The sequence below is a fragment of the Trachinotus anak genome, unplaced genomic scaffold (assembly GCF_046630095.1).
Source record: "Trachinotus anak isolate AG129_WGS33_773 ecotype Australia unplaced genomic scaffold, CSIRO_AGI_Tana_v1 ptg000010l, whole genome shotgun sequence".
In the NCBI taxonomy this organism is placed as follows: Eukaryota; Metazoa; Chordata; class Actinopteri; order Carangiformes; family Carangidae; genus Trachinotus; species Trachinotus anak.
The window spans coordinates 702,136-729,874 of NW_027273861.1; the positions used below are offsets into that span (position 1 = coordinate 702,136).

General features: G+C 42.1%; 1 protein-coding gene and 2 long non-coding RNA genes across 6 annotated transcripts in view; 1 reads left to right on the forward strand and 2 right to left on the reverse strand.

Moving 5' to 3' along the window:
- Positions 1-5,599: 5,599 nt before the first annotated feature.
- Positions 5,600-8,686, reverse strand: LOC139626451 (uncharacterized). The gene is made up of 3 exons (XR_011692283.1): positions 7,243-8,686; positions 6,478-6,572; positions 5,600-6,189 (listed from the first exon to the last, which is right to left on the reverse strand). It is a non-coding gene; the product is annotated as an uncharacterized lncRNA (long non-coding RNA).
- Positions 8,687-14,671: 5,985 nt separating this feature from the next.
- Positions 14,672-27,072, forward strand: LOC139626450 (uncharacterized). 2 transcript variants are annotated; one of them, XR_011692281.1, is made up of 4 exons: positions 14,672-14,828; positions 15,246-15,361; positions 15,630-15,696; positions 15,946-17,740. It is a non-coding gene; the product is annotated as an uncharacterized lncRNA (long non-coding RNA). The 2 variants fall into 2 exon arrangements; XR_011692282.1 differs by adding an exon at positions 26,892-27,072 and having other exon boundaries at positions 15,246-16,187.
- The window catches only part of nfic (nuclear factor I/C), a 47,762-nt gene continuing 37,851 nt past the window's right edge, over positions 17,829-27,739 (reverse strand). For all 3 annotated transcript variants that reach the window (XM_071486750.1, XM_071486748.1, XM_071486749.1), the window contains one exon: positions 17,829-26,510. In XM_071486750.1, the coding sequence (XP_071342851.1) occupies positions 26,392-26,510 (119 nt within the window). In that variant the 3' untranslated portion in view covers positions 17,829-26,391. The remainder of the gene's footprint in view (positions 26,511-27,739) is intronic.

Here is a 27,739-nt window from a genome sequence, read left to right on the forward strand (position 1 = left end):
AAGCCAGATCACATTACACTGACAAGTAAACTTCTTTTTGTTATGTTATCTTGTGGGTTTGTTCCTTTCATGCTTGTTTATTAACAGTTCTTGGTTTCATGGCAGTTCCCCTGGTAACCATTGTAACCCCATGTTTGACATCACAATGCTATGAACTCTGGGTAATTCGCTCAGGCAAAGGACGCAGAAATGTGGACTTACAGAAAGTGTGCACGAAGGGTTCCACGTGTCTGCAGAGAGCCCTCATGTTCTTGATGGTTTTACTGTGGGACAGTCCTGAATGTAACTCAGACAGGGTGTACACCAGGAGTGGGCCTAGTTGGTTTGTGTGCAGTGTGCAGAGCTGACAACAAACAGGCGCTGTGTGTCACAAACTGCTGTAAATACACATATTCTGAATGTGCTGTACACACGTCCAAACACTGCTCCTAAGACCAGAATAGCATCCACATATACCACGTACAAATCAGGAAACACTAAATTCAGAATAAGGACAAATTTGGAATATCCAAATGGAATGTGACTCTTAATAATAGTGGAATATTAGTGAGCATGTAAGTGTACTGAATAACTACCACTCATTTTACAAAGCATCATTTCCCCAAATCATCTGCCACAAGCCTAACTCAATAATCAAAGTTCTCAGTCCTTTAGATTTGGATTGTCAACATCAATCCTTTTCACAAATTGCCTTTTTCCGTATCTACGAATATTCTTGACTCCAAAGTTTGTCCCATAACATTCAGTCATCATGCACCTGTATCTCTCACACTTAAAGCTTCAGTAGGCAACCATTCTTTTGCCTTATTTGCTGAATCTGTCATTATATTCTGACAGTCGTACATGAAGCAGGTTATTTGGGAAAAAAAAATCTGGCTCCTCTTGCTCCACCTACAACTTGTAATGTGATTTGCAAAAATCTGCGCCTTTGATGTGTGTAGGTGGTTGATGCTGGGAAGCACTGCAGAAAACAATAAACATAGATCGTACTTGCTGTTTTCTGCTCGCCCCAGACTCTGTCTCTTCTCTCACTGTGGTGACTACGTCACATCTTAGCACATACATAGCTGCGTTTAGCTAACCAGATGTTTACAGTTATTTTTCTTACACCTCACACTTTGAAAATCACTTTTGTAGATGAACCACTGCTCACTTCTGTTGTGGCCTTATTTACATCTGTGTTGTGGCTTTTGCATTTGTGTTGACCATTCAGATGTGATCAAAGTGCATTTCATACATTTACTTTTACTATGTCAATATCAAAAAACTTTAAATACACCGGGTTGCAGTTGCTTAGGAAGGTTCCTCACTGAGTGAAATGACCTGAAGTATCTGAGCTGCAGTCATGATCAGAGCTGGTCCAATTCTCTAAATGATAAGGAAAGGAGCTTCAATGCTTCCTATCTTATCTCCTTTAGTACAGGATACACTGGATCTTCTTTAGTGACAGGAAAAGACAGTAATGCTGTCCCACAATTCCTTGCTACAGCAGCACTTAAAACGCGCCTTTTGGCTATTTACAAAAAGAAACACTCATGACCAACAAGGGACATAGCTCATCAAGTCAGTTACCGTTACTTATTAATTTGTTTAAAGAATACAGGCGACGTATAAATGTTACGCTGCTGCTGTAAAATGATCAAAGTGAAGTTAAAGTTGTTGTTGTCACAGTTCTGCCTCTCTTCTTTATTCCCAGTTATCCAGCTCTGTTTCAGTAGTTTTCCTTTCACCTCCCTGTATCAGTCACTCCCATCTCATCAAGCCAACTCCATTCACCTGGTCACACAGCTGCTCTTGATTTCTCACACCCAGTATACAAACCCCAACCTCCCACCTCCCTCGTTACCACATTGTCCTTCACCATCCTCAATCCAAGACTCTCCAGCGGTTTCTGCTGAGGTTGTGATAAAGGTCATTACCAGCTGTACCTGCTGTACTTTGTGCTGCATCTCCGTCTCTCGCACACCTGTTACAGTTGTAGTCTAAGGTCAGCAAACAGTCAGCCAAGCTAGTCGGTATGTGTGGGTGGGAGCACACACGAAGCTCACAGGGTCTCATCAAAAGAAAATAATAATCAACAAGGTGGATGTAAGGATAAAAGAATTACAATCAATAAAGTTAACAATAATAATAATACACAAAATAAAACACTACGAGTACAAAGAAAATGATACACTTGCAACTAAACTAACAAACAGGCCAGAAAAGTGGCAGCCAGCAGCTGAACCATATGAATTAAGCCCCAGAACCAGGTCTAATATTACTGCACCCAGTTGTGGTGCAAAAGAAAACACACCAGAGAAATCCCACCCAAAGAGGACAAGACAAAGAACTACTGAACAGAATTAAAAACAATAACTACAGTAATAATTACCACAGGGAAAGGATGTAGAGTTGATTATAGGGACAAAACTCGTGTGCAGTGTGTGAGGGCTTGGAGGCTGAGGATTTGGAGACGGCCACACACTGTGATGCCCGTTCTGGCCCACAGAGAGCAGCGGCACAGTTTCCTGGACCATGAGGGATGAGAGCAACAGCTCAATCACTCAGTAAAACAGAGCTGTGTTAAACCACGCAGGGCGACACACTTCAGACCTGCAGCCTGCAGACGAGTAGGATACGAGTATAATCGTGAAGCAGCTGGATTGTGTAATAAAGTGCTGCCTGTAGCACCTCAAGACACGCCCCCCTACGTCATGTCACACCACGCCCCGCAGTCACAACCGCTCACAGAAAGGTGATGCTGTTACTTTTATGTAAGATTTTGTTGCTGCTGTTTTGAATGACAACGTGGGGGACTTTGCAAAGGGGTGCTTATTCAAAATAATTGTCTCCCTTCTTATTGTAAATAAAAAGGAATTCGATTTTCCATTGTTTGCCTCCGCGACTTGGACTAGTTTCAGATTACATCCCTGTTTATCCAGAGTAATGTAAAATATTAACCATTTGTGTGAAATTTGTCATATTTGCTGTTTAAAGTCTTGAATAATGGCTAAAGAGTTTTGTGAGGTCACACTGACCTTTGACCACCAAAATCTAATGTTCACCCTAGAGTCCAAGTGAATGTTTGTACCAAATTTGAAGAAATCCTGTTACGCCATTACAGACATATCGTATCCATGAGAATGGGATGGGTGTACAGACGTATGTGCCTACGGACAACCTGAAAACATTACATGTCCAGCCCTGGCTGTCACTGGTGCAGAGGCATAATAAAAACTCCATTACCCATAAATATAATAAAATATAAATATAAGTAGCCTTGTAAGATGGACCACAATTACGGTTGGACGATACAGCGATAAAATGGCTCACAGGCAGGTTTGGCAGGTGTAACAGATGAGGCCTTTTATTCAACCATCTTCAGGAGCAAGCATCACACAAGTTGTTAAAATGGCACCTTTTTATACTGTGTATCGGCTAATGACCTCGGGAGACTCCACTCACAGGGATCCACTGCCTGCTCACATATTAACACCCTTTCTTTTCTTATAACTACACACACACACACACACACCCTCACATCCTTATATACATATTCATTTCTTCACTACCCAATGAAACAAAACCAAAATACACATCTCTAAACCACCCCACACCAATTTACACTTGGTTTACCCCGGAACTATAAAACATGGGGTCCGTTGTCTGGGGAAGCCTTTTGCCCGAACACCCTACAGACAAAGAGACTGGTGAGTAGTTAACCCACTTATGCTCCCTCATTGCACCTTCCTACACTTATTGCACATACTACACATTACATCAACCATTACATTCTTTTGGCTCAACTCTAAGCTCATTGTCTTATTCCTTAACACATGGCTGCACATTTACTCACATGTCCCTCTCTTTCAGGTGGAGCTGCATGGCCTACACAGCACCTGCCATCCAATCAAGATTAAAAAGGACAATACATACGGAGACAAATATTCCAATCATTAGTGCAAAGTCTAGCCATACAAATGTGCAAAATGCAATGTTATCAAGTGTATTGTGCAAATCTTCAATAAAGAGCTGTTGCTCCTATTAAAGTGCTTGTCCAATTATTGAAGTGCATGTGTTTCCATACCCTAACAGTCAAAAGTGCCTGGTTCCATATTTACAGTCAGGTGACGAAGCGCTCTTCGTCACAAGCCTATTAGTTAAGTCAACATTAACATAACCCGTAACCTGAGGAGTAATAATTTATTTTCACCCGTCTGTTGTTTTCATTCTACAGACAGTTCATGTACTGACGATACATTTGTGAACTCCTGCAGTAATGATAAGTGTTGGATGTCTGAGTGTTGGGGAGTAACTAGTTACACATAACAAGATTTCATTTAATTACAAAATAACAGTGTAACTGTAACTCAGTAACTGTTACAGTCACTGAGAAAAAGAAATTGTAATTAAATTTAAGTTAGTAATCAAAGCCTTGGTGACGGCTTTACATCTGAATATATTCTTTTTGGTAAATATATTTTCCATCCATAGTAGTGTACTGTTTTATTCAACATACTGAAACATAACAATAATTTAATGAGTAACATCTTTATCAAAGATGCTGACTGACACATGTACAATGTATTTGTGATTAACATCTGCAGTGCTGTTCATCAAATATGATGCTCTAATGTGTTTTGTTTTAGGCTTCAACAGTTACAAAACGTCAATGTTTCACTCTAAAAATAAAAACATACAGAAAATATAGCATTCTACACAACAAAAATGACAGCAGATATACAAAGATTTAACAAGAATTAATACCACTCACCTTGTGCAATACCAAAGAACATGATGATCTTTGCTTGTGGGAAATGAGCACCTGCTCCGACAGAGGAAGAGTGTCTCGTGGTATCAAGTGCCTGGACAAGTCTTCAGTTCTTGGAGCAGCACAAACATCCCGAAGCAAAGCAGCTGGGGATTTTCACTCCTCTGTACTGCACAAGTTGAACAGGCAACTTACCTTCAGGTGGGTATAAAACATCAGATGGTTGGGATTCATCAGAGTCAGCATCTGTAGGTGTCAAATATGATTTCAGTTGTATTAACGTTCTTGAATAGTTTTGGCTGTGTTTGAAACAAATGCCACTTTGCCGTAGCCTGATGCACACAGGTGTTTAATTTCTTGTTGTTTTGGACCGTTACTCTGCCCAACCGAGAGCTGAATGAGATTTATGGTTCAAAGACTGATAGACTTGTGATGTGTCTTCTGCAAAACAAACCTCTTTAAAGGGGAACCCTCTGTCTCTGACATCTGCTCGTGATGTAGGTGCATCTTTATTTCACCCTCACAAACCACTGCGTCTGTACCATCTCTCTTAAGACCTTGTCACAAAGTGTAATATCTGCCGTTGTACCTGGAGATATGGACAAAGACCTCAAATGGCAGCACTCAAATCCCATAAATTCACTCCTTTTTGGAGATTTTGTGCACTTGTCTGCATTTCTCCAACTCACATGTCACAACATGGCTGTTTCTCCATGTGGACAGGAATTGGATATCTAGATCCAATGGTAGTTTTCTCCACAGCAAAAACGCCCTTTTTACTGTCAACACACACTAAAGGGAGACAGTTATGTTCTTTTATGCCAACAACTGTTGAGGACTGTTGCCTTTTAATATGTAACTTCAGATTTTAAATTGTTTCATTTCAAATTACAAAAGCAGCGTATAGTGTCTATCTTTAAACTTAAGTTTAAACCTTTTCCAAACTTACTTCTATAACCACATTATATGGACAACATGAGACGTTCTACACGTTGAGTTGGTTCGGCATGAACTAACTGAAAAACGGCAAAACAACCGTGCAGCTCCGCCATCCACACTCGTTTCTTTTCATCTTCTCATCTTTAAATTTTTACAACTTCCTTAAGCCTTCAAAATAAAATTCCATTACAGAAGTTGCCATGAACTATCAAAATAAAACACAAAATGAAACTAACAAATATACCATAACATAAACGTGTTACTGATACATGGCACTAACAAGCATGTTGTTCTCTTCAATCGAATGAACCACACAGGGAAAAGAGCGGCTGCTTTTCATTGAAGGGCCAATCATTGTGGAGACAGTCACTGTGGAAGGCACTTGACACTTATGCAGGTGTGGTAAGAAGCCATCCTCCTCACAAAAGATGTAATACAGAAACAACAGTGGTAATGTCCTCTTCTGATACGTCCTCTACATTTGTATATAGTGAAACCTGTGAACCAAAGGAAAATGTTTAATTAGATGAACAAGGCGTCGGGATGGACCGCCGTTTAATGTTAACAGCGCTACTTCAAATAATGGTGACGCCAAGTGGAAGCATTTCATCCTGCTACACTGACAGTTATGAATTGACCTGAAATAGTTAAGAGTGTTGTCTATTTAGCAACAGCCCATAACATGCTTGATGTAGTTAACTAGCTATCATTAAGCTGCAGTAGCTGAGTTATGCTTGTTAAAGTTAGCTAGCTATGAACAGAAACATTAGGGTCCAGTTACTTACCCCTGAATTTCCTTTCCTCATCTTCATTAATTGTTATTCCAGTTTAAGGTCTTTTTTCAGTTAATCCATGGACAGGCTCGACAATGATTTTGTACCTTTAAATTAAACAAAGGTCCACAGTTACAGATAAATGTACAGAAAAAAAATGTCCTGTGGGTACAGAAATGACAGCCCTATTTCTCAAACAGAAATGTTTTAAAATATGATAACACAAAGTCCTGAGGCCATACCAATTCAAATTTTCACACTTTTTCAATCCACTGGTTATTTGAGGACCAAAAGATTTTTTTTTAGACTACATTGAAGGTTTTTACATTTAACACATTCATATGTTGTTATTGTGGGCCTGTACATGAGGAACCAGGATGTGATAGTATCCCTGTTTACAGTAAAGAGGACACTGATACACACTTTGTGATATAGGAATTAACACATGTAACACACAATTTTGTTGAAGATAGTGCTGTTACTTTAAAATGTGGCCAGCTCACTAACACCCATGCTAACTCATAATATTACCCAGTCATGGTCTCACACACATGAATGAATTAATGAATAAAGGCTTTATTTTGAACATGTGAAACTAATCCATTAAAGTGCAAAAGGAAAGAAAACTGAAAAAAAAGAAAGAAAGAAAGAAAGAAAGAAAGAAAGAAAGAAAGAAAGAAAGAAAGAAAAATAATGTTTGAAAAGGAGTAGGAAGAAGCATGAGCTTATTTAATCCTATCCTATCCTATCCTATCCTATCCTTTCTCCACTACTCACTGGTTATCGACAAACACAGGATGGCGAGATCACAGCTTCAGATGCAGATTTCTGTGAACAGATGAGACCAAGGTTAACTTGTATCAGAGTGATGGCAGGAGCAAAGTGTGGAGACAAAAACCTGCTGCCCATGATCCAAAGCTACCACCTCATCTGTGAAACATGGTGGTGGGGGTGACGTGGGCAGGTATGGCTGCCACAGGTACCGTCACACTCATCTTCAGTGATGATGTGACAGCTGAAGGATGCTGCACAGTGAACTCTGAGGTGTAATAGAAAGTCTTGTCTGGTCACGTTCCAGTAAATGCCTCCAAGCTCATTGGGCGGCTCTTCATTCTACAGCAAGACAATGATCATACTGCTAACACAGGAGTTTTTCAAAGTTAAAAATGGAAAATTCTTGAATGGCCAAGCCAGTCACCTGATTTAAATCCAACTGAGCATGTTTCATATGCTGAAGAAAAAACAACAGGGAACAAACCCCAAAACAAGCTGAAGATGGCTGCATTAGAGGCAGAGTATCACCAGAGAAGATACATAACACCTTCATCATTTGAATGATTTGCCAAAAGAGGCAGAAAGTCCTCGTAGCTTGTAGTTTTTTGCAGTGTATTAGTGTGTTTCTGTTGGTTGGTGTCTTTATTCTGCATTGTTGTTTCGTTTGATGATGAAGAAACTAGTGTACGTGATGGAGGACCTACTTGCTTTACAACATACCAGAAATGGAGTTCAACATCCCATATCGGCTGAGCTGAAGTTGCGGTATCGAGGATGCAGAGCTGGGGCTAAGCTAAAGGCTAAGCCAAAGGCTAGGAGATGGAGATATGAGCCTTTTCTACAATTGATCCTCTCGGGGAATGTCAACTCCCTGGCTAACAAGTGTGATGAACTGGAGGCACTTGTGATGAACCAGGGAGCACATCGTGAGTGTAGTCTCATGTGTTTCACAGAGACCTGGTGAAATGACAACATACCCAACCGTTGTGTGGATGTAACCAGCTTCACTACGGTGAGAGTGACAGAGACGCTAGAGCATGTGGAAAGAATAAAAGTGGAGGACTGGTTCTGCTTGTGAACAATAGATGGTGCAACCCCGGTCATATCACAGTGAAGGAAAAGATCTGCTGTCGGGTTACTGAACTGTTGCAGTCGGTCTTAGACCGTACCATGTAACAAGGAGAGTTCTCTCACATCATCGCCATTATTGTTTACATTCAGCCACAAGCAGAGCCTGCAGTCGCCTGTGACGTCATACATGAGACTGTTGTGAGAGAACAGACCCAGCACCCTGATGCATTCATGGCAATATCAGTTGATTTTAATCATGTCACCCTCACCTCTAACCTGTCTGGCTTTGCTCAGTATGTTGATTGTCCCACAAGAGAAAATAAGACATTTGATCTGTTATATGCAAACGTCAAGGAGGCTTACACTGCTTCAGCTCTACCACCACTTGGCAGATCAGACCATAATCTGGTTTTTCTTCAGCCTTCCTACAAACCCTGTGTGTACTGAGGGAGGCTGCAACCACCTACTCATTCAAAAAACTGGATGCTGGAGGCCAGAGAGTCTCTAAGGGATTGTTTTTAGTGCACAGATCTGAATATCCTGTTGGAGTCACAGGAAAATGAAAACAGCAAGGACACTGATCTTGATAGAATGGTTGACTGCACCACAGATTACATTAAATTCTGTATGGAGACTGTAACACCAGCAAGGACTGTACACTACTTCCCAAACAACAAACCCTGGATCAGAAACAGGAGGCCTTCAGGGTTGGAGACAGGGAGAAGTGTAGGTGTGTGCAACATGATCTGAAGAGGAGATGAAAGCTGGTGAAGGAGGACGACAAAGGGAAAGTAGAGAGGGAGCTGCTACACGACAACACTAGAGAGGTGTGGAAGGGGATGAGGACCATCACTGGCTATAGAGAGAAGAACAGCCAGGCAACATCAGGTGATGAGGACAGGGCCAGTGAGGTCAACCAGTTCTACAACAGGTGTGACACAGCCTCACCTGTTCTCTCTCCCACTGCTTCAGCTGCAGCTTTTCATATGTGTGGGACCCTCACATCACACATGATGAAGACTCTGTAATGGCATCTTCTCCACCTTCTGAGGCCACAGGTTGAACATGCACTAGAACAGCACTAGACCCCCTGCAGTTTGCGTACAAGGAACATATTGGAGTGGATGATGCTGTCCTCTACATGCTCGACCAGGCCCATTCTTACTTGGATGAGCCAGGTGGTTATGTGAGGATTATGTTCTTTGATTTTTCAAGTGCATTTAACACCATCCGCCCCCCCATTCCCAAAGACAAGCTAGAAGGGATGTGTGTGGATCCGTCCTGTGGATTGTGGATCACCTTCAGTGAATGGAGCCACAAGAACTGGCTCCTTCTGAAGACCTGTGGTCACTGACCTTCACAGATCAATACCACACTTCAGCCAGTCAGAGTTAGAGGGAAGGACATTGAGGTGTTGCACACTTACAAATACCTATTTGGCAGTGTTTCTGATGCTAAAGGAGATAAGATAGAAGCATTGAAGCTCCTTTCCTTATCAGTTAAAGAATTCAAGCAGCTCTGGTCATGGCTGCAGCTCAGATACTGCAGGTCATTTCACTCAGGAACCCCCTTAAGAAGACTTTACAACCACAGCTGAGGTATCTTCTACATGCACTAATGAAGCAATGAAACACACCTGTGTAATCACAGACACCTGTGAAGCCAAACGTCCCAAACATTATGGTGCCCTGAAATGAAAAGGGCTGTGTATAAAAGTGTTGTGATTTCAACAAATCCAAATTAAAGTCTGGAACGTGAACTTTAATCACGTCTGAATGGTTTGATTTGGAATTTGAAACTATGGAGCAGAGGAACATAACAAGGAAAAATGTGTGTTTGTCCCAAAGATTACGGAGAGCGTGCACTTAACTTCTAAATGTACAAAGAGCAAATTCTTTACCAATAAAAATACATATACATGAAGACTATCAGTTATAGTGTAATGGTAAAATGTTCCCTTTCTTTAAATATGTCATTGTTGTTATGTCATTTTCTCCTTAATTTATACAGCACAGGAATTAAAAGATCAGTCTGCAGCTGATGTTTGAAGATGACTAAAACACAGATGAGCAGTTAATCCATAAGATCATCCTGCAGCCAAAAGGTAACATGTTGTAGTCCAAGAAAACCTTTTACTCCACAAAAGATCGACAGGGGTCATTGTTTACATGGACGTCACTGGTAGCACTGTTAAAAAGGCAAAAGGCGATCAAGTAATGCCAAAATATAAGGCAGGAGCAGAGGATAGGTGGAAAGATGGAGAGTTCACTCCTGGGACCTTGTCTCCAACAAGGGTAAGAAGGTTTACAAGGTTAATGCTGATCACCTGTGCAGGTACAGCGAGCCAACACCACGTACCCCTCACAGATAGAAAACTGACTCCCCATCCACTATCCACTATCACCTAATGATCGACCTCCACCTCAGCCACATGCTCACCCTCCATCATGTGACCCTTCATCTCCACTATCTGCGGGTGTGTCTACTCCAGTGGACTCAAAAATACAACCAGACCGTTTGGAAACTGATTTTGTCCATGTTGATATTGATGATGTCCATTATTATTATTGTCCCTTATAGCAAGTTATTTGTCAATATTTCTTGCAGTGGGACATCAAATCTGGGCTGATCAGAAGCCATTGATTTTGTGGAGTAAAATTGGCCCCTATAAGGTATTTTCAAGAAACCAGTGGGAGCACTTTGGTCCTGAGAAACTTGTGGAGAGTGAGGTGAGCAAGGTGTCACAATAACTTTAATTCTAGATCATTAATGCCAACCTCACCACACGATGAAGACATTTCAGCCGTGCAGGTAAACGTGGATTCCTCATAGATTCTTATCAAATGACGGCTGTATGGAATGGAAATTACTAAGCTGTGTTGGAGATCCACCTGTGGACATGGACTTTTATTGCTACTATTTAATGGGAAAATAGTCTCTTGTCAAAAAAGCCTATTCTATTGTGTTTATTCACTGATCAGTTTGTAGCTTGGATAAAAATTTCCGAAATTAGGTGAGGCTATCTGACACCAATGTTTAAATGCTTCAACAAATAGTCAAAAACGTTTGTTGAAGTTATGATGTGTGCGTTGTAATGAACATGTTTAGCTATTTTGAGTCTTGCTTTGGCAACATCTGCCTGCATCATGACTGTTACCACTTAACATGGGCGTCTCACCTGAACTATAAACAGGTTTAAAGCAAGTGGTGTAACAAGGTAGATGGTCGTTTGGTAATTTTATTGCTGTAACTCAGATGTTCGAATCCAGATGCAGGGCTTTGTTTATTTGCATATTTATTTTTAGCCAAAAAGTTTCATTTTATTATCTGTAAACTGATATTGACAGGGATATGCATTTTACTTTAACTGGAAATGTTCACTTTTATTTCAGCGAGGTCTTCAATGTCTCAGCACACTTCAGACACACAGGTAGATCTGCTGTGGTGAAAATGACAAATGCGTGCAAACAAATATCACCAGATAACATGACCAGTTACACTGGAACACTGGGTCCTGTGCGAATCCATTGCTAACACATAGCCTAGTAATAGTTAATGCAGAGTTAATGTTACTAACTAGACTCCTTTCAGATATAACATTGGTTGAATTTGCTGTAGTGATGCATTCTTTAGAACATTAACATTTATTCATATTTTTTTGGCCAATTTGAGCTTTAAATGAGATGTTGCATTGTAAGAACAGAGAACTGGACATGTTGCATGTCTGAAACTGCTTTAAGGTGTGATGAAAAGAAGTAGTTCCACAAACAAAGTCAGTTTCAGCATCAGTCAAAATGTGAAAATTATGTTTGCAAGTGAATATAACATAAGTGTGAAAGTGGGATAATGGACTCAACAGTGTTCAGGTAGCAGAAATTATCCACTTTGAGGTGCTTTGCTCGTGGCTGCATAACCACCTTGAAGCTTCATTAATTTCTAAAACCAAAAAGCTGTGTTGTCCATTATCCTTCATTTGTCCTTTATAGGGCCTATTTACCTGAAGTTGTACACTGTCTTTTACACAGGAAACATGGATCTCAACACACAGTCAACTCAGTAAGAAACAAGCAGAGGCTGGTACATCTTCATCAAGCCTGAAACAAATGAAGCTTGAAGAGACAAAGCAAGTCACGCAAAAGTCAGCTGACGATGCCGTCCTCAACTTTATAGTCCAAGGTGTCCAGCCCTTCTCCCTTGTTGAACAACCATCATTTCAAAGCCTTGTCCACAGTCTACAGCCAAACTGCACTCAATGCACCAATGTAAGTAGTAAATGCTCATGTCTTTTTGTCAGTAGCTCACTTGGTACAGTGCATATCATAAAAGGCACAGTCTGATCGCAGTGGCCAGGGTTTGAGTCCGACCTGTGGCCTTTTGCTGCAGGTCATCCCCTCTCTCTCTCTTCCAGACTTCCTGTCTCTCTCTCACTGTGGCTATCAGAAGAAAGAAGAAGAGATATAGGGCCTGTTGCTAACTGAGTTGCTCTTGTCTGTTCATCTTAGTGTGTGCAATGCTTTTTGGTGATTGCAATGTAATTTTATAAAATCCTTGGTGATGTGGCAAAAGCTAGTACTAGAGTTAGCTTTAGCTAACACAGAAATATACAACCAGTCACCAGACAGTTGCATTATTTATGTCAGTTCAACTGGTACATGATAATAAACTGGATCACATAGGACTTGTTTCTCAGATCAACAGGGCCTGTGTGTCACGTTTATTTATTATTCACTATAAATGCTCATAATGAGTAATGCAGCTGCTGTCAGTCGTGTGGCTGATCTGCTGTTGTTGGCTGTCTTCAGATCATCTGATATGAACACTGACTTGAATCTGCTGTAAGGACGAGCTCCACCTGTTCCCACTCACAGCACTGAGCAGCTACTGAAGCAGGAACTTTTTAGAGGGATCTGAACCTTTGTGTTCTGTCCACAGAGCTTGATCCAGAACTCTGCGGCTCCACCTGTGATCTGGCCGTCCTGTGTTTGTGGATAACCAGTGGTTTCTGTCTTGCCTCTGTATTTCTGTTCATGAAGTCTTCTGCTGGTGGTTGTCTCTGACAGATACTCACCGGCCTCCTGAAGACTGTGTCTGAACTTCTGTCATCAGCAGTGGAGGTCTTCCCTGCCAGTCTCAGAGTAATGAGCTCACCACTGTGTTCTGTCTTCTTCTGGTAATCTAAGGTTTGACCACAGACCACAGCCTCATATTTGACTTTCACTGACACAGCTGTCATCCTCATTTTCAACAATAGCAACTACAAACTCCAACGGTGTTTGAAAGCTGAGCACTAAGTCTAGGTATCTTCTACCTGCACTAATGAAGCGGTGGAGCACACCTGAGTAATCACAGACACCTGTGAAGCCAAATCTCTCAAACATGATGGTGCTGTGAAATTTGAGGGGCTGTGTAAAAAAAAAACCCTGAAAACAAACCCTGAAATTACAGTCTGGAGCGTGAACTTCAGTCACATCTGACTGGTTTGATTGGAAAGTTTAAACTGGAGCAGAGGAACATAACAAGGAAAACTGTCTTTGTCTTTCAGTCTGGAACAACTTTGCATTTTTTTGAGAGGAGACTTGCTATAGTGTATTTGCTCAAATATAAATGAAACAGTGTGGATGTAGGTCAGTCATCACCAATAAATTAAAGAAGTTTCTCCATTTAAATATCTCTTAAGTCACTGTACCCATTGAAAAGCAATAATAATGATAATAATAATCTTTATTTATGGAGAACATTTCTAAACCCACATTACAAAGGGCTTTTCACAAGGCTGCAAAATAAAATCTTCACTTATACATATGTTGTGCTTTGTTACAGCCTCTATATCAACATACATGAGCTGAGGAAAATGGTCATTCCATCCTCTGAATTACACCTGAGCTGGTGAACCGGCTTTGTTCTGGCTTTATTATGTTCAAATCCAGCTGTCTGGATTCTGTGTGTAAGGTCACTCATTAGAGTCAGAGTTTATTTTACACCATTGTGTGATATTCTCAAAGTGTATCTAGACTTTACTAGAGTGTCTTGAGTTCGTGATGTTCTGACCTCCAGCCCCATCAACCCCCAACAACTTAGCTGCTCTTTGCTCCTGGAGATTTTGATCTTACATCTCGGTGTTGGGTGACTCCATCCACCTCCACCCCTCAGTCCTCCCTGTAATCATTCACACTGGAACAAGAGGGGTCCTGAGGAAAGGGAAGTCCACTTGTAATTAGGGTTGTCACAAGTCCGATACTTCCGGTACCAATTTGATACCAACACGCAAAAAATACATCGATACCTGCTTTTTTCTGGTACTGTCAGAACCGAATATTCAACTTTCCCGCGGCGACCCGTGTCGATTCTTGGCGGAAGTGACGGGGGCAGTGTCCGCGTGTGAGCAGCACAGAGCAGTCAGCGGCACTGAAGAAGAAAACCTGAGATAATAACTTTTATATACAGTCTGTGGATAACAATAACAATGGCTTCAGCAGGTGGGAGTGGAAGCACAACACGTCGGCTCCGTGACGAAACAGGTACGAAGAGTCGCAAGTGGAAATATTTTGCATCGGAGGCGGATGAATACGGAGCAATTCTAGACCCAAACAAGCCGACATGCAAACAGTGCCTGGTGTTAGAGGTTTTAGTTATGTGAGATCAGGCTCCACACCACTGTAGTTTAGTTATTTATTTGCATATTTATAAGAAGAAGAATATTGTTTGTTTTATATACTTGAAGGCTCCATGCCACTGCTGTTCTTTTTTGAATGTAAATAGCTGAATATTGTTGTTATTTATTACCATAAACCACAGTATTGCTTGTTTTCATAGTAGTGTTAAATACTTGACCGTTTAAAGCAGTTTTCAATAAATTAGTGAATTTAAAAATACATGGGTTCTGTTTTTTTTGTTTTGTTTTTTTTTTAAAGATATTTTTTTGCCTTTATTGACAGGACAGCAGAGAGTGACAGGAAAGGGGAAGAGAGAGAGGGGGAATGACACGCAGGAAAGAGTCGGACCGGTCAGGAGTCGAATCAGCGCTGAGCTGCTAAGAGCATCCACTCATATGGTACGCGCCCTAACCACTCCGCCATCAGGCCACCCTGTTTTTTTTTTTTTTAATTGTGGTATCGAATTAGTATCGAGAATCGTGGAAAAACACAAGTATTGGTATCGACTACTGAAATTCTGGTATCGTGACAACCCTACCTGTAATTTCATCATTCCTTTCTATTTATTATTTATTTCAGTTATGTATCGACTCCCCAGCCCAGCATGTCTTAGCTTCTGTCTCCTGACTACTAGTTTGATCTGTGACTGTGTGTTATGTGTCCCAGCTGCTGGTTCGAGAACAGGCTGGAGGAGTCAAACACACAGGCAGGCTGGTGCACAATTACAGCACAGGTATCATAGTTTACACACAACAACTCCAAATTGTTCACACATTTTGCTAAAGATGTGATGAAAACAACAGTTCAGAGAGCACAGGCTGATGAAGTCTGAACGAGGAAGAGCGAGACCAAGATCAGTCATTTCAGATGAAATGTGACCAACTGGAACAGACCAAAATGACAGTGATATATGTTTTTGTCATTGAAAGTTTACTGTACATACAGTGACGGAGGGTTAAAGTCCATCTCTGTTTTTACTGAGGTGGAAGTTGTATGACCGACAACCCTACACCAGAGAAAACCTCCTGCAGGTCATGGAGTTGGTCTGTGGTGAAATATATGTGGAGTCTTGTCAAGACTGGACCCAGCACATCAGAGAGCTTTTCCCTGTTGCCTGATTGGAGAGAATACAGCCTGTGATGTGGATGAAGTCCTCTGACCTGAACCAGCACAGAGGTGTGATGTGATGCTGACTGAATCACTTCTGTTTTTTTACTTTTTTCAGTAAGTGATGTTCTTTTCATTTGTCTTAGTGCTTCATGATTTTTCTGTACTGAAGTTTTAGTGAAGTTTGTAAGATCTGAATACAGACTTCAGAACTCAGAGTAGGTAATACTGACACTGTTACTGTGAATCTTTTACTCTGGAGCTGCCTGCTCTGAACATTGTGTTTTCATTTCTTCTGCCGTGTGTGATGAAGCTCAGCTGTGTTTTTATTTGGACTGAAAACAGTGTTTGATTCTGAGCTCAGATAAATGTGTTTTGAGGAGACATTTAGATTTCACAGGAAGATGGTGAATGTAGTTTGACAGCTGGGTTTGTGTTGTGTTCAGTTTGGAGAAAAACAGGGAAGGTTTCAAGAAATGTGTTTCAGCGATTGTGAAAAACTGCAATAATCAGCAGTTAACAACAAGAGTCCACAGAACAAAGGAGCCCCACTGAGAGATGAAGGATCAGAGTGGGGAAAAGATCTGGTTTAAATACAGAGGAGACAATGAGGGAAATGAGGGACAGGTGTGTTGGTAGGTGGAGAGGGAAACAGGAGAGCAGGTGGATCTGGAGACCTGGTGGGCAGGTATGACAGACAGGAATCATGACAGTGGGCATCAAGCTCGAGACACTGTGGAGAGTCGTCCATGTTGTTCTTCCAAGGTTGTTGTTACTGTAAATATTAATGGCTTCACACCCACACTTACACCATCAGTGGTTCACTTATTAAAAGTAATAAGCTCAACATGTGACTAAACAGAGGAGTCATGAATCTGTTAAGCTCTGACAGATACACCCTCATCTAAAAAACCTTTACTGTGTCTTTGAATCCCACTCTTACCCAAACTAAGGCATCTGTGTAGCCTGCATGTAAACTACAGTCTGGGCTAATAGTAATTAGCGACCCTTCAGGTAAAATTTTGTAACTTTTGAAGCTTTTCCTGGACTTACCGTAGACTCATTCATTTTAAATGAGGCTGCCACAGCTGGGCTGTCGACAGAGAAAAGACATAGCATCATCTGGTGACTGTCACCAGACCACAACGTGACATCATCTGGCAAAATGCTGCGTTGGCAAATTAAAGCCATGCGCGTAGAGTACTGCAGGGATGATGTATTTTTGTAGGTCAGTCAGGAAGTTAGCATCACTCTGGTTCCCTCCACAAAAAGCCAACAGGGTTTTTAAATTCCAGAGAATAAATTCTGTGACAAACAACAGTTTCTGATCCTGACAGGTTTTGTTCAGCAGTTTGATTTTTAAGACACATAAAAATAAAACGTGAAAATGTGGCTGTAGTCACCACAGATGTTATTTCAGTCATCTAACCAGAAACTCAGAAACTTCAGGACAGAGGAAGGACTCATTGCTGCAGCACTCTACTTCTGCTTTATTACTTTGTAACACAAATACTTTCACTTCTTTCTCCGTGTACCTCACAATAGTCATGACAAAGGATAATATGATTTACTCACAGTGGTAAAATCCTGTCTCAGAGTTTTATAAACCACTGTTTACACTTCCTGACCTGCTACTCAGATTGGCCTTCACTTGAAACAACACGAACACACCGAGGTGACTGTTGTCTGTGTAAACGCCTGGTGAAAGTGTGAGTCCTCATGATACAAATGAAATGAACAAACAGGAGCTCTGTTGGCTGAGTTGTGGTATAGCTTGTTTATTAATGGTATATTTTTGCATAGAGAAACATACTCATTTCCAGTAATGACTTCATCAGCACTTGCTGATAGCAATGGCTAAATATGGTTATAATGACATATTATCAAAGATGTTAATATCCCCCACAGCAGATGAACAACAGTAGATCAGAAACACTGGTTCACTCAGACTATGACACATTCAAACAGGAACAGGAAGTCCAACCTTTAACTTCAGACTGAACTTCCTGTCCCTGTCTAAATGCTCCTTTATAGGAACAGTTTACATCATGCAAATAAATGTTGACTATTGACATTTGCTTCAGCTGAAAAACATCCAAAGGAAAAAGTACTTAAAGCTCCTGTTAAAGCTGCTACGAACTACATCCAGTCCAGAGCAGCAGCCCTTTCCACAGTGAACATCTGAGGCCGAGGTTAGCAACCCAACCACAACCTGCCTCCACCACATCCATTATTGTCTTATACTGGGACACAAAGTTGTGTAATATTGCCTGTTTCTCATCGATCTTCAGGCAGCAGTTAAAATTAAATATCAGGTCAAGTTAGACAAGAAAGTTAGACTGTGAGTAACTATGGCAACAGCAGTGATGCTGTTCTTCAGGAAGTGACATGGTACATGATAATGCTCTATGAGATGTTCCAGTATAAAAAATAATAGACTGATATGGGGGAGTGGGGGGGGCACTCCTCTGCTTCAGCTCCATCCTGTCCACTGTCAGGTACTGGAGGACCCCAGCATGTATGACAGAAACCTGATTAAAACTTAGTGATTCAGCAGCCACAACAGCCTGATGTACATTTAGTGTGAAAAGGACTGTGGTCTGTGTGGCCTGTAGTCATGCAATAACTGATGAAAGCTGTTCATGCCTATGCTCTGTCTGATGTAAGGGATATATATCTGGAAGCAAGCAAAGCAGTCCTTTACTATAATATCTGAAAAAGTATGAGAAAAAAATCCTTAAAATATGAGACTGCATTAAAATGTTCTCTGAGAAACAACTCTTTCGCTCATTACAAACGGCCTTCGGCACACAGAGTAAACAGTGTGCCGAGGCAACAAACCCACAGATACAGAGAAGAATCAATATGGCATCACCATTACAGGAAAACTCTACAAAATCTGATTTTCTGGAACTAAGAAAAGTTTTCCATCTGCTGCCAGGCTGAATTACACAAAAGTTTTTGTAGGGCCATTAAAAATAAACTCATCGCAATTCAAGTAAGAAACAGAAAAAAGAAGACAAATTGGAGTTAGAAGGTTTTCAGGCAACAGCAGCAGTGGGGTAGTCACATTAATAGTTTATAGAAAAGAGCCCTCTATGAAAACATCTCCCCAAAATCTCCCCTAAACACAACAGTTCAGAGATCCGACCGTCCCTTTGTCCCCACACAGCTTTCAGCTAAAGATCTGATCGACTGCAGCTGCTCAGCGACAGGGAGGAACCACCACCAGCTTAATACTGTTAGAGACAGTCACAACTGATGACAACACTAACACGAACCTGCCAATCACAGTCACGATGCAGTTACGAGTCTGACTGATGTGCATCTTAACAGAGTCGTCCAGAGACATTGTTTGGTTTTTCTCTGCTAACAGTGCAAACTGTTCAGAACAGCACTTGGTTTGTTCCACAGAGTGAAGAAGAACCAGGAGGGAACGTTCTGTCAGACCACAGTCTGTCCCAACGAGAAACCACAACATTATAGAACGTTCTTCCACAGCACACATAAACACAACAGTGCAAAACTTAAATCCAGTGGTTACGTAATTAACACAGGAGATGCTGACAACTGCTCCAGATGTGTGCACAATAAAGGTGTGGTAGTCACACTAAACTGTAAGGCACACAAAATCCTAAGCAGGTCCTAATTAATACGGCTGACATTAGGAGGTGCCAATTAATGCATAGTTAACAAATAGCTCCCAAATAAATCGGACTGTAAAGTAGATCATAGAGTAGAACCAGATCCTGGTGATTTGTTAGATGAATCAAAGGCAAACTCACTCTATCGTCTATTAGTTGATGATATGTTACATGGAACTGAGACTCAGGCTGATTGTGCACTGAGTATAACAATAATACTGATTACTTTCTCTTCTAATGCTTCAACTGTCAACTGCAAACATTTGTGCTGTTTGTCACATGAAAACACTGAAGATGCATCTGGGACGATGCTGCTGATTTGTTCTGTCCTGTTTTTCACAATGTTTGCACCTTGTTTGTTTGTAAAGTGATAAGTTTTTAAAAAAAAAAACTGCAACCTGTGAACCACTGGACTTCAGTTTCCTCAGCCTGTCAGTGTTTCCTCTAGACCCTCTTCTACTCAGTGGGTTGTTTTATGGCTTGTTGTCACCTCAGGCCCTGCACGCCCCATCTGCACTGCTGGGGCTGGTGGTGTCCTCAGTACTGAGCACCAGCCCCTACGCTGAAGTGTGTCACACAACCATGTAGTGTTTGAATACAAAACGTCCTGCCAAGCACAGCGTACAAAAGAACTCAAATGAAACTAGCAGTAAAATGACAGGCACTGCTTGTTGAAATCATTTTTGGTTGTTTCTTCAGTTTCCATGCCGACGACCTGCTGGTTTATTTGCACAGAGCAGAGGAAGTGATGAGTCAGCACGCCGACCCTCTGTGACGCGAGCAGAGGACGGTGATCTTTTCTCTCCAGGTTCAGTTTCGTGATCAACTCTTCTTCTCCTCTTGACTTGAGATGGAAATTTTCCAAACATCCTGAACACATTAAGTTAATTATTGTTAACTCTACTTCACCTTCCCCCCTCACAAGAGCAGAAGTCTCCAAACTGAGTGAAACCATGGTTACTGAGTGGGTTTAATACAGAAACCTGGGCACACTGCTGCATGTCATTTCATTTATGATAATCAAATGTATCTTTTCAATACATGTTGCAGAACAGAATGGAGAGAGACATCACACTGCACGAGCTCAAAACACTCAGCTGAGCCACGATGGCTGACACATACTTAGCTGGCTGGTGTTATGTAGGGAAGTTGGATTGTTAGTTAGTGACAGAGAGGAAGCAGAGAGAAATACTCACCATCATCTTCATCATCAAACCTCTCCTGACAGTCAGGAGCCGAACATCCCAAACATGACCAAACTCTGAAAACACACTGCGTTCAAACAGAGCACACGTCCTCTCTGCAGGTGAGTCAGCTTTATCTTGGCCACAGGTGAAAATATGAAGTACAACATGCATAGTAATGTTGGTCATCAGCTGGAGGAGACACAACGACACCACACTATCCTGTGGTGCAGCTGAACACAGACTCATCAGTCAGTCCCATCACAGCTTCATACTCATGCTCTCAGTCTGTCACAGGAGACCGTGAGGTACAGGAGAGACACCATGGACCTGCCATGATGCTCTTTTTCAAATCTTCAGAGCATCGCGCTGCTCTTCTCTCTGTTCTGGTCTGATCTGGTCTGTTCTGGTCTGATCTTGTCTGTTCAGGTCCACCGCAGTTTGGATTAGATCTAATTATTTAGGAGCAGCTCTGACTGATGTCGGGTCTGTTGTGTTGAATGTTGGGTAAAGAGAAATCTCCTGTCTACACAGATGGACTCTTCTTTTGCTCTTTGATGTGCTGTAACGCTTCCTACACAACCTGTTTGACATGAACATGTGTAACTGCTGAACTGAATCTGATCTTTCCCACAAACTTTTTCAGAAACAACACACTACAGACAGAAACATTTCATTGGTCATAACTCAGTGTACACAGTTCATCAAAGCAGGATTTTGTTTTTCTACAGATTTTGATCAGTGCGACCTCAGAGTCTGTCACTGTTATTCAGATCTGTCTGTTAATACAATAACACATTTAGAGGACTGTGCAGCCTTGGCAGAGGTATGCACTCTTTGAATGCACTCTACTTCCTTCACTTGTCTCTCTCCCTATACCATTTCCACCCATCATCATCATCATCATCATTCATCGTCCCTCACATGGCTAAACAGCCCACCCATCTCATGGGTCCCATATTCAGCGGCTTGGCCAAAATAAAAAGCACAAACATGACAAACAAATATTCTGTACATCTTCTTCTGAGTCCACACATGTTTAAACACACTGCCGTGTTTCAAACTAACTCTACACAAAGCAACATAAAGTCAGCAACTCAGGAATAATTCAAAAGAACCTAGAAGCCAAGTTGAGTAAGAATAGTGTTAAGTGCATGCATCCATATAAAAGTCAAACTCATCCATGGCCTTTTGTGGACCCCTGTCACATGATGTCACATGATCACCATATGGACGGTCAATGGACGGTGTTGTAAGGGCCAATCACAGCGCTGCAGAGTCTTAAAGCCCAAACCTGAAGATGTTTAACATCAGAGAGGATTTAGTGGCTCGGCCACAAACTCAAGACTAAATATTCACAATATAGCAGAGGACCTCCCCCTGGAATAAATACTTCACATGTGTGAGACTGTATCTGACAGAACAGAGTCTCTGACATGGCTTTTGTTTGTATTGTGAACATTTATGCAGGACTTCAGCCAGGCTTCACGTCAGGACCTGTTGTGTTTTTGCTTTTGTAAAGTGCCATTTTCACATGGTGGACAAAACTGTAACCAGACCCTGAACTAACATTTCATCAACAACACAACTGAGTTCAACACTGTGTGAGTGATGTCAACGTCAGTCCACGCACACCTGTCAGACCCCAGCAGAGCTGCTGCACCACATCAGCTCTGTGTGGTGATAACAATCATCCGTTAAAGGAACAGTCCAACATTTTGGGAACTACAGTTCTTTTCTAGTCTTGACTTTGGAAACAGTAGTTTGACCAAATAATCTTAACTCACTGTTCACTCACGAGCCTTCTCACTTTGCTCGGCTGCCATGGATGTTTCTTTGTAACGTGATCAAATCAAGTCCAGAACATGTTACCAGGTGTTTGTATCTGGAGGGCGGACCATAACCTCTGGTGCCATGCTTGAACCAGAATGAGGGTTTAGATCTCATACTTAGATCACTGGATAACCCCTCAGGAAACTCAGTCTGCTGATGAATCATGTGAGATGTGGTTGAAAGCCACAGAAAAAGGCAGTAAATGGACCTTGAGTTAAGATAACTTGGGATGTTTAGCTTGACGTGGCACAAAGTTTAGCTAAACACTGTTTCCAGTAGAAAGACATATTGTCCTTCTCATGTGACTCTGAGTATGACAGCAAATGTGTATTTCCCAAAATGCAACACTGTAAAAATGTGCTGTCTTTATTCAGTTGAATGGTGGCAGAGGATGAGGGCTGTCCCAGCCTCTGCTGAAGCTAATGAGAGTTTCCATTGAGCGAACACTGAGGCGAGCGTCTCAATATCTCATCACCACTGTTTAACCTACAACTGTCTACCTGCTACACTGGTTAATGTCAAGCAATCACACATGCAGCTTTTTTTGTTGTTGTTTTTTTAAGTGCTACCAGCTGTACCATGAAAAGTATGATCACTTTTCCATAATGTATTATTGTTCTTTAACTAAAGGCAAGGCACATAATGTGTTTATGATATATCGTGCAAAGTAGAAGTTTAACAACAGGGCAATTATTAAAATTCAAAGAAATAGATAACTCTTCCCTCCAGTGCCCTCTGATGTAGCACAGAGTCTAGAGGGGGGAGGAGGAGTAGGAGGAAGAGCAGGATTGAGGGAGAGGTATCAATAGTTTGAGCCATGCATTCTTCAGGTCAGCACAGCGACCAGGGCAGCACCATGCAGTATACATCAGCTTTAAGCCAACTTTAACCAAACCGTAAACCTCGTCCGACCAAAACCAGCTCATATCAGCACCTTCAGTAGAAAATCTGAACCCCAGGAGGCTCCGACTGTCCTCACCTTTGACCCCACATCCTGGGGAAGGAAAAGACGCAGACACCTGTATTCAGACTGAACGCTAAGCCAATTTTAGATGCAGTCTGACTGCACAGAGTGATGCAACCTGCAGGCAACGCAACGAGGAGACACCTCAGTGAGAGTTGAAAATGTGTCGCCATCGGGGGGGGGGGGGGGGGGGACTCCACGGACTCTGAATGTTGCTGTGAACCTTAGAGGACAAAGTCAGAACATTATCTTTTCCTGGTTCGATCTTCACCCCACAGATGTGTCTGCTTTCTGGATGATAAAATGTTTTTTTCCTGAAGCAAAACCAACATATGAATCTAATGTTTCCTCCGCCCTGGCCCCTGGACTCAGACCACGGCTTCCTTGGAGAACATTTTATCTTCCAGGCAGATGAAGGACGCTTGTGAGCTCACAGAGAAAACTGTGACTAACAAGTGAAAGGATAATGTGCAGACTTTGTTCACCTGCGTTCCCTTCAGAAACAGTGGAATTAAACGTCTGCAGAAACACTCCAGGTCAAATTCATGTGAATAACATGAGGCAAAAATTTGCTTGGCATTCAATCTGATCACACCTCAACTCAGGAACACCAGTCCCTGAACTAAACACATCCCCCGGTAACAAACTGAAACACACTGCTGTGTAGTTGCAAAGCCTCAGAAATTAAAATATGGCACCATTTGTAAAATATTAGTCCCTAAAAATCATAGTTTCATCTCCAAAGAGACAGAGAGGGAAATATCAAAGGGCCACGGTTTTCCTCTACTGTGTTTGGAGCTTTACATACAAATATTAATGGTGATATATTTTAAAAACTTCTTCTTATTCTGCTTCTGCATTCAGACCTCTGACGACTGAGTTGTTCACGTCTGCGGAGCTGACGTCTTGCTCTTTGTTACTCCTGCTGTATGAACTGGTGGATTCCACATGTTGTTTGTCAAATGTTAAAGAGGAAGTTAAAATGCATGTAAAACTTGAAGCTGTTAAAGACTCTTGACTAAATGAAGCCGTAACAGAATATAGCTCTGCCTCTTTGAAGCACTGTCATGATGCAAAGACAGAAAACAAGCTCATGACCTATGACCTCTGGTTTTAAATGCTTGATTTGCTTGTTGCTGTTGGTAACCATTGAGGTTTGACCTAAAGCCAAACCCATTCATCTGTCTCAAGCTCACCCCGGCCTGAACTCCAACCGGCCCGGACCCTGCTGCACAGGTCGTTTGGTTGGGTTGGGGTTGAGCTACACAGTGCTGTCACCTTCTGGACCACCAGTCGTTCTAGAGCTGGACAAGTGACCTGGATTTTGTGCTCAGTTCAAGTCAGTATGCACATGACTTTAAGCCTCCAGCTTCATTACCTGCCACATTGTCACAGTTTTCTCAAAAAGGAATCTGAACGTGATCATAGTGTAAAACACCTTCAACATCTCTCTAATCCACCTACGTACAAAACCCGTCACTGTGTTCTCTGAGACACAAACAAAATCTACACAACATCTCCTCAAAACAGAGCAGGGTTGAGTGTGGAAATGCGGGAACCACACACACACACGCACACACACAAACACACACACACATACAGGATGCTACAGTTTCAAACACACTGCGTTCAGCAGCCAGTTTACAGCTGGCCACGCTGCCTCCTGCTCCTGGTTTTCACATGTCTTTGTCTTTCCTCAGCTCCTCTGAGCCGGTTCCTTCTGGCTGGTGCTCGTCTGAGCCTCAGGCGTTTGGATCAGTACTGTCGTGACAAAATGATCAGCATGGGAGGGAAGCAGCAGGATATTCATGTAAAAAGATGCTCTCTGCTAAAGACACTGGACCTCTGTACTGTAAAGGCCTGGTGTCACTGGTTACTCTATACTGGTGTCCAACTGTAGCATTGTGTGTTGTGTTCGAGGAGGCATGAATATAGCTCTTATATTCCACTATTACTCATTGTTTTCTGATAAAAAAAAGCACAATCAGTCTTAAAAACATGAGCCTCGCAAAGCAACTGAACGGTTTCAGGCTGATGATTGTCAATAAAAAAGACAAAGCCTCTGTCTTTTGGTGGGAAGAGAGAAAAAAACAGCGTTGTTTCAACTCTTCGTTTTCTTCAGACGTATCAATAACATATCAAAAAGTGCAAAGAAACTTTACATATTAACAACAGGATCTCTCTTTCTAGTTGGTTCAGAAAATAAGGGAGGCTTATTTGCATATATTATAAGCAGCACCTGCAGCGGAGGGGGCATTCTGGGTGTTGGGGGGGGGGGGTGAGGTCTATGTCTGTCCCAGGGAAGAGGCCTTATACTGGACTTAGTATAGAGAACCAGGGTGCAGGGGTAAAGGCTGACATCCATCCCAGGGAAACAGGCCTCATCCTGGGGACACAGTTAGGTTATAGGATTCTCAGGATCTGGTGTGTTGAGGCCTGGTTCTGGTCTGAAGTTCATCTGGACCAACCGGACATCCGCATCAATCCACTGCTTCCTCATGAAGATCACAACTCACGTCAGTGGCCATTCGTGAGAACCATTTAGTGTCATATAGCATAGTACATTCTGGGGCTGCAAAATGGCTGAGTGAGAGCAGCAAACGTCTTCCATCCACGCTGTCTCCTCTGGGTGCACACACATATGTAAACACACCTCACTGTATATTTATATATGTGTATGACCACACATTATGCTTCTACAAAGCTGAATATATTTTTCCTCTGTCTGGACAACATTGTTTCCTCTCCTCCAGGACAGCACTGCCGTGACAGTCACTCTTCCTCCAGAGGTCAATCAGTTGCCCAGATACCAGGACTGCAACAGAAACACACACACAATTAAAAACAATTATTATTATAATACAATACAATACAATATAATATACTATAATATATAACCTCAGCCTGCGCTTCTCTCACACAGAACTACAAGACATTTTTGATGATTTTGTGTGTGTGTGTGTGTGTGTGTGTGTGTGTGTGTGTGTGTGTGTGTGTGTGCTCGCGCGCGCGCATGTGGCTCCTGGTGTTCCTACACACCTGACAGGAATCTACTCATCACCATCTGTTCAAATTCTCCGGCTCACCCTTCACTCCTCACAGCTCTCTAGGCCTCCCACTGCACTGTGGACCTGACTGACCTCTTGTCTCTTTTCCCTCGTGCTCTTTACTGACCTGATTCTCTCCTGTGCCTCAGTCATCTCTTGATCCAGACCAGAATGCCTGCCCACGCTGCCTCCTTATCTGCCGGACTACACCCAAGTCTTCAGCCAGACGTCATCTCACCTCCTCCCCCAACAGCCAGCTTGCCTCCACCCTCACCCTTCACCACCTTCAACCCATTTCAACTATTTTTCCTAATAAATACATCACCAACACTACAACTGAGTCTGGGTCCAAACATTACCTGAACAGTAGAGTCATTAGTAGAAATAAAGATGTCACATCACCCAGCTCACCTATTCAATTCAATTCAATTTTATTTGTATAGCGCCAAATCATAATATACATTATCTCAAGGCACTTTACAGGGTCAGGTCAAGACCTTACTTTGTTACAGAATAAACCCAACAGTTCCCACAAAGAGCAAGCGCTTGGCGACAGGGGGGAGGAAAAACTCCCTTTTAACAGGAAGAAACCTCCAACAGAACCGGGCTCAGGGTGGGGGGGGTCTGCCTCGACCGGTTGGGTTTAGGAGAAGATAAAAAGAGGGGGTGGGGGGAGGAGAGAGGAGAAAAGAGAGAGAGAGAGAGACCAGGAACAGCTGTGTAGGTACCTATCAGCTGCTGGCCTGCAGCTGCACCCACATCCACCTCTGTAATAATCCTGACTGTTGGTGATGCTGTCATTACACACTGTCGACGTTTAAGAACTACTGTACTTCCTGTGCTCATGAAGCTCAACCCTCAATCAAAACTTTAATAATCCATCTGGGCACCAATCAAATCAGGACAAGGTAATCAATCAAATTACAAAATGAAGTGGAGTCATTTGTCTCTGCACAAGACCTGTGTCCTGTCTGGACACCTTCTGCTTTGATTCTGA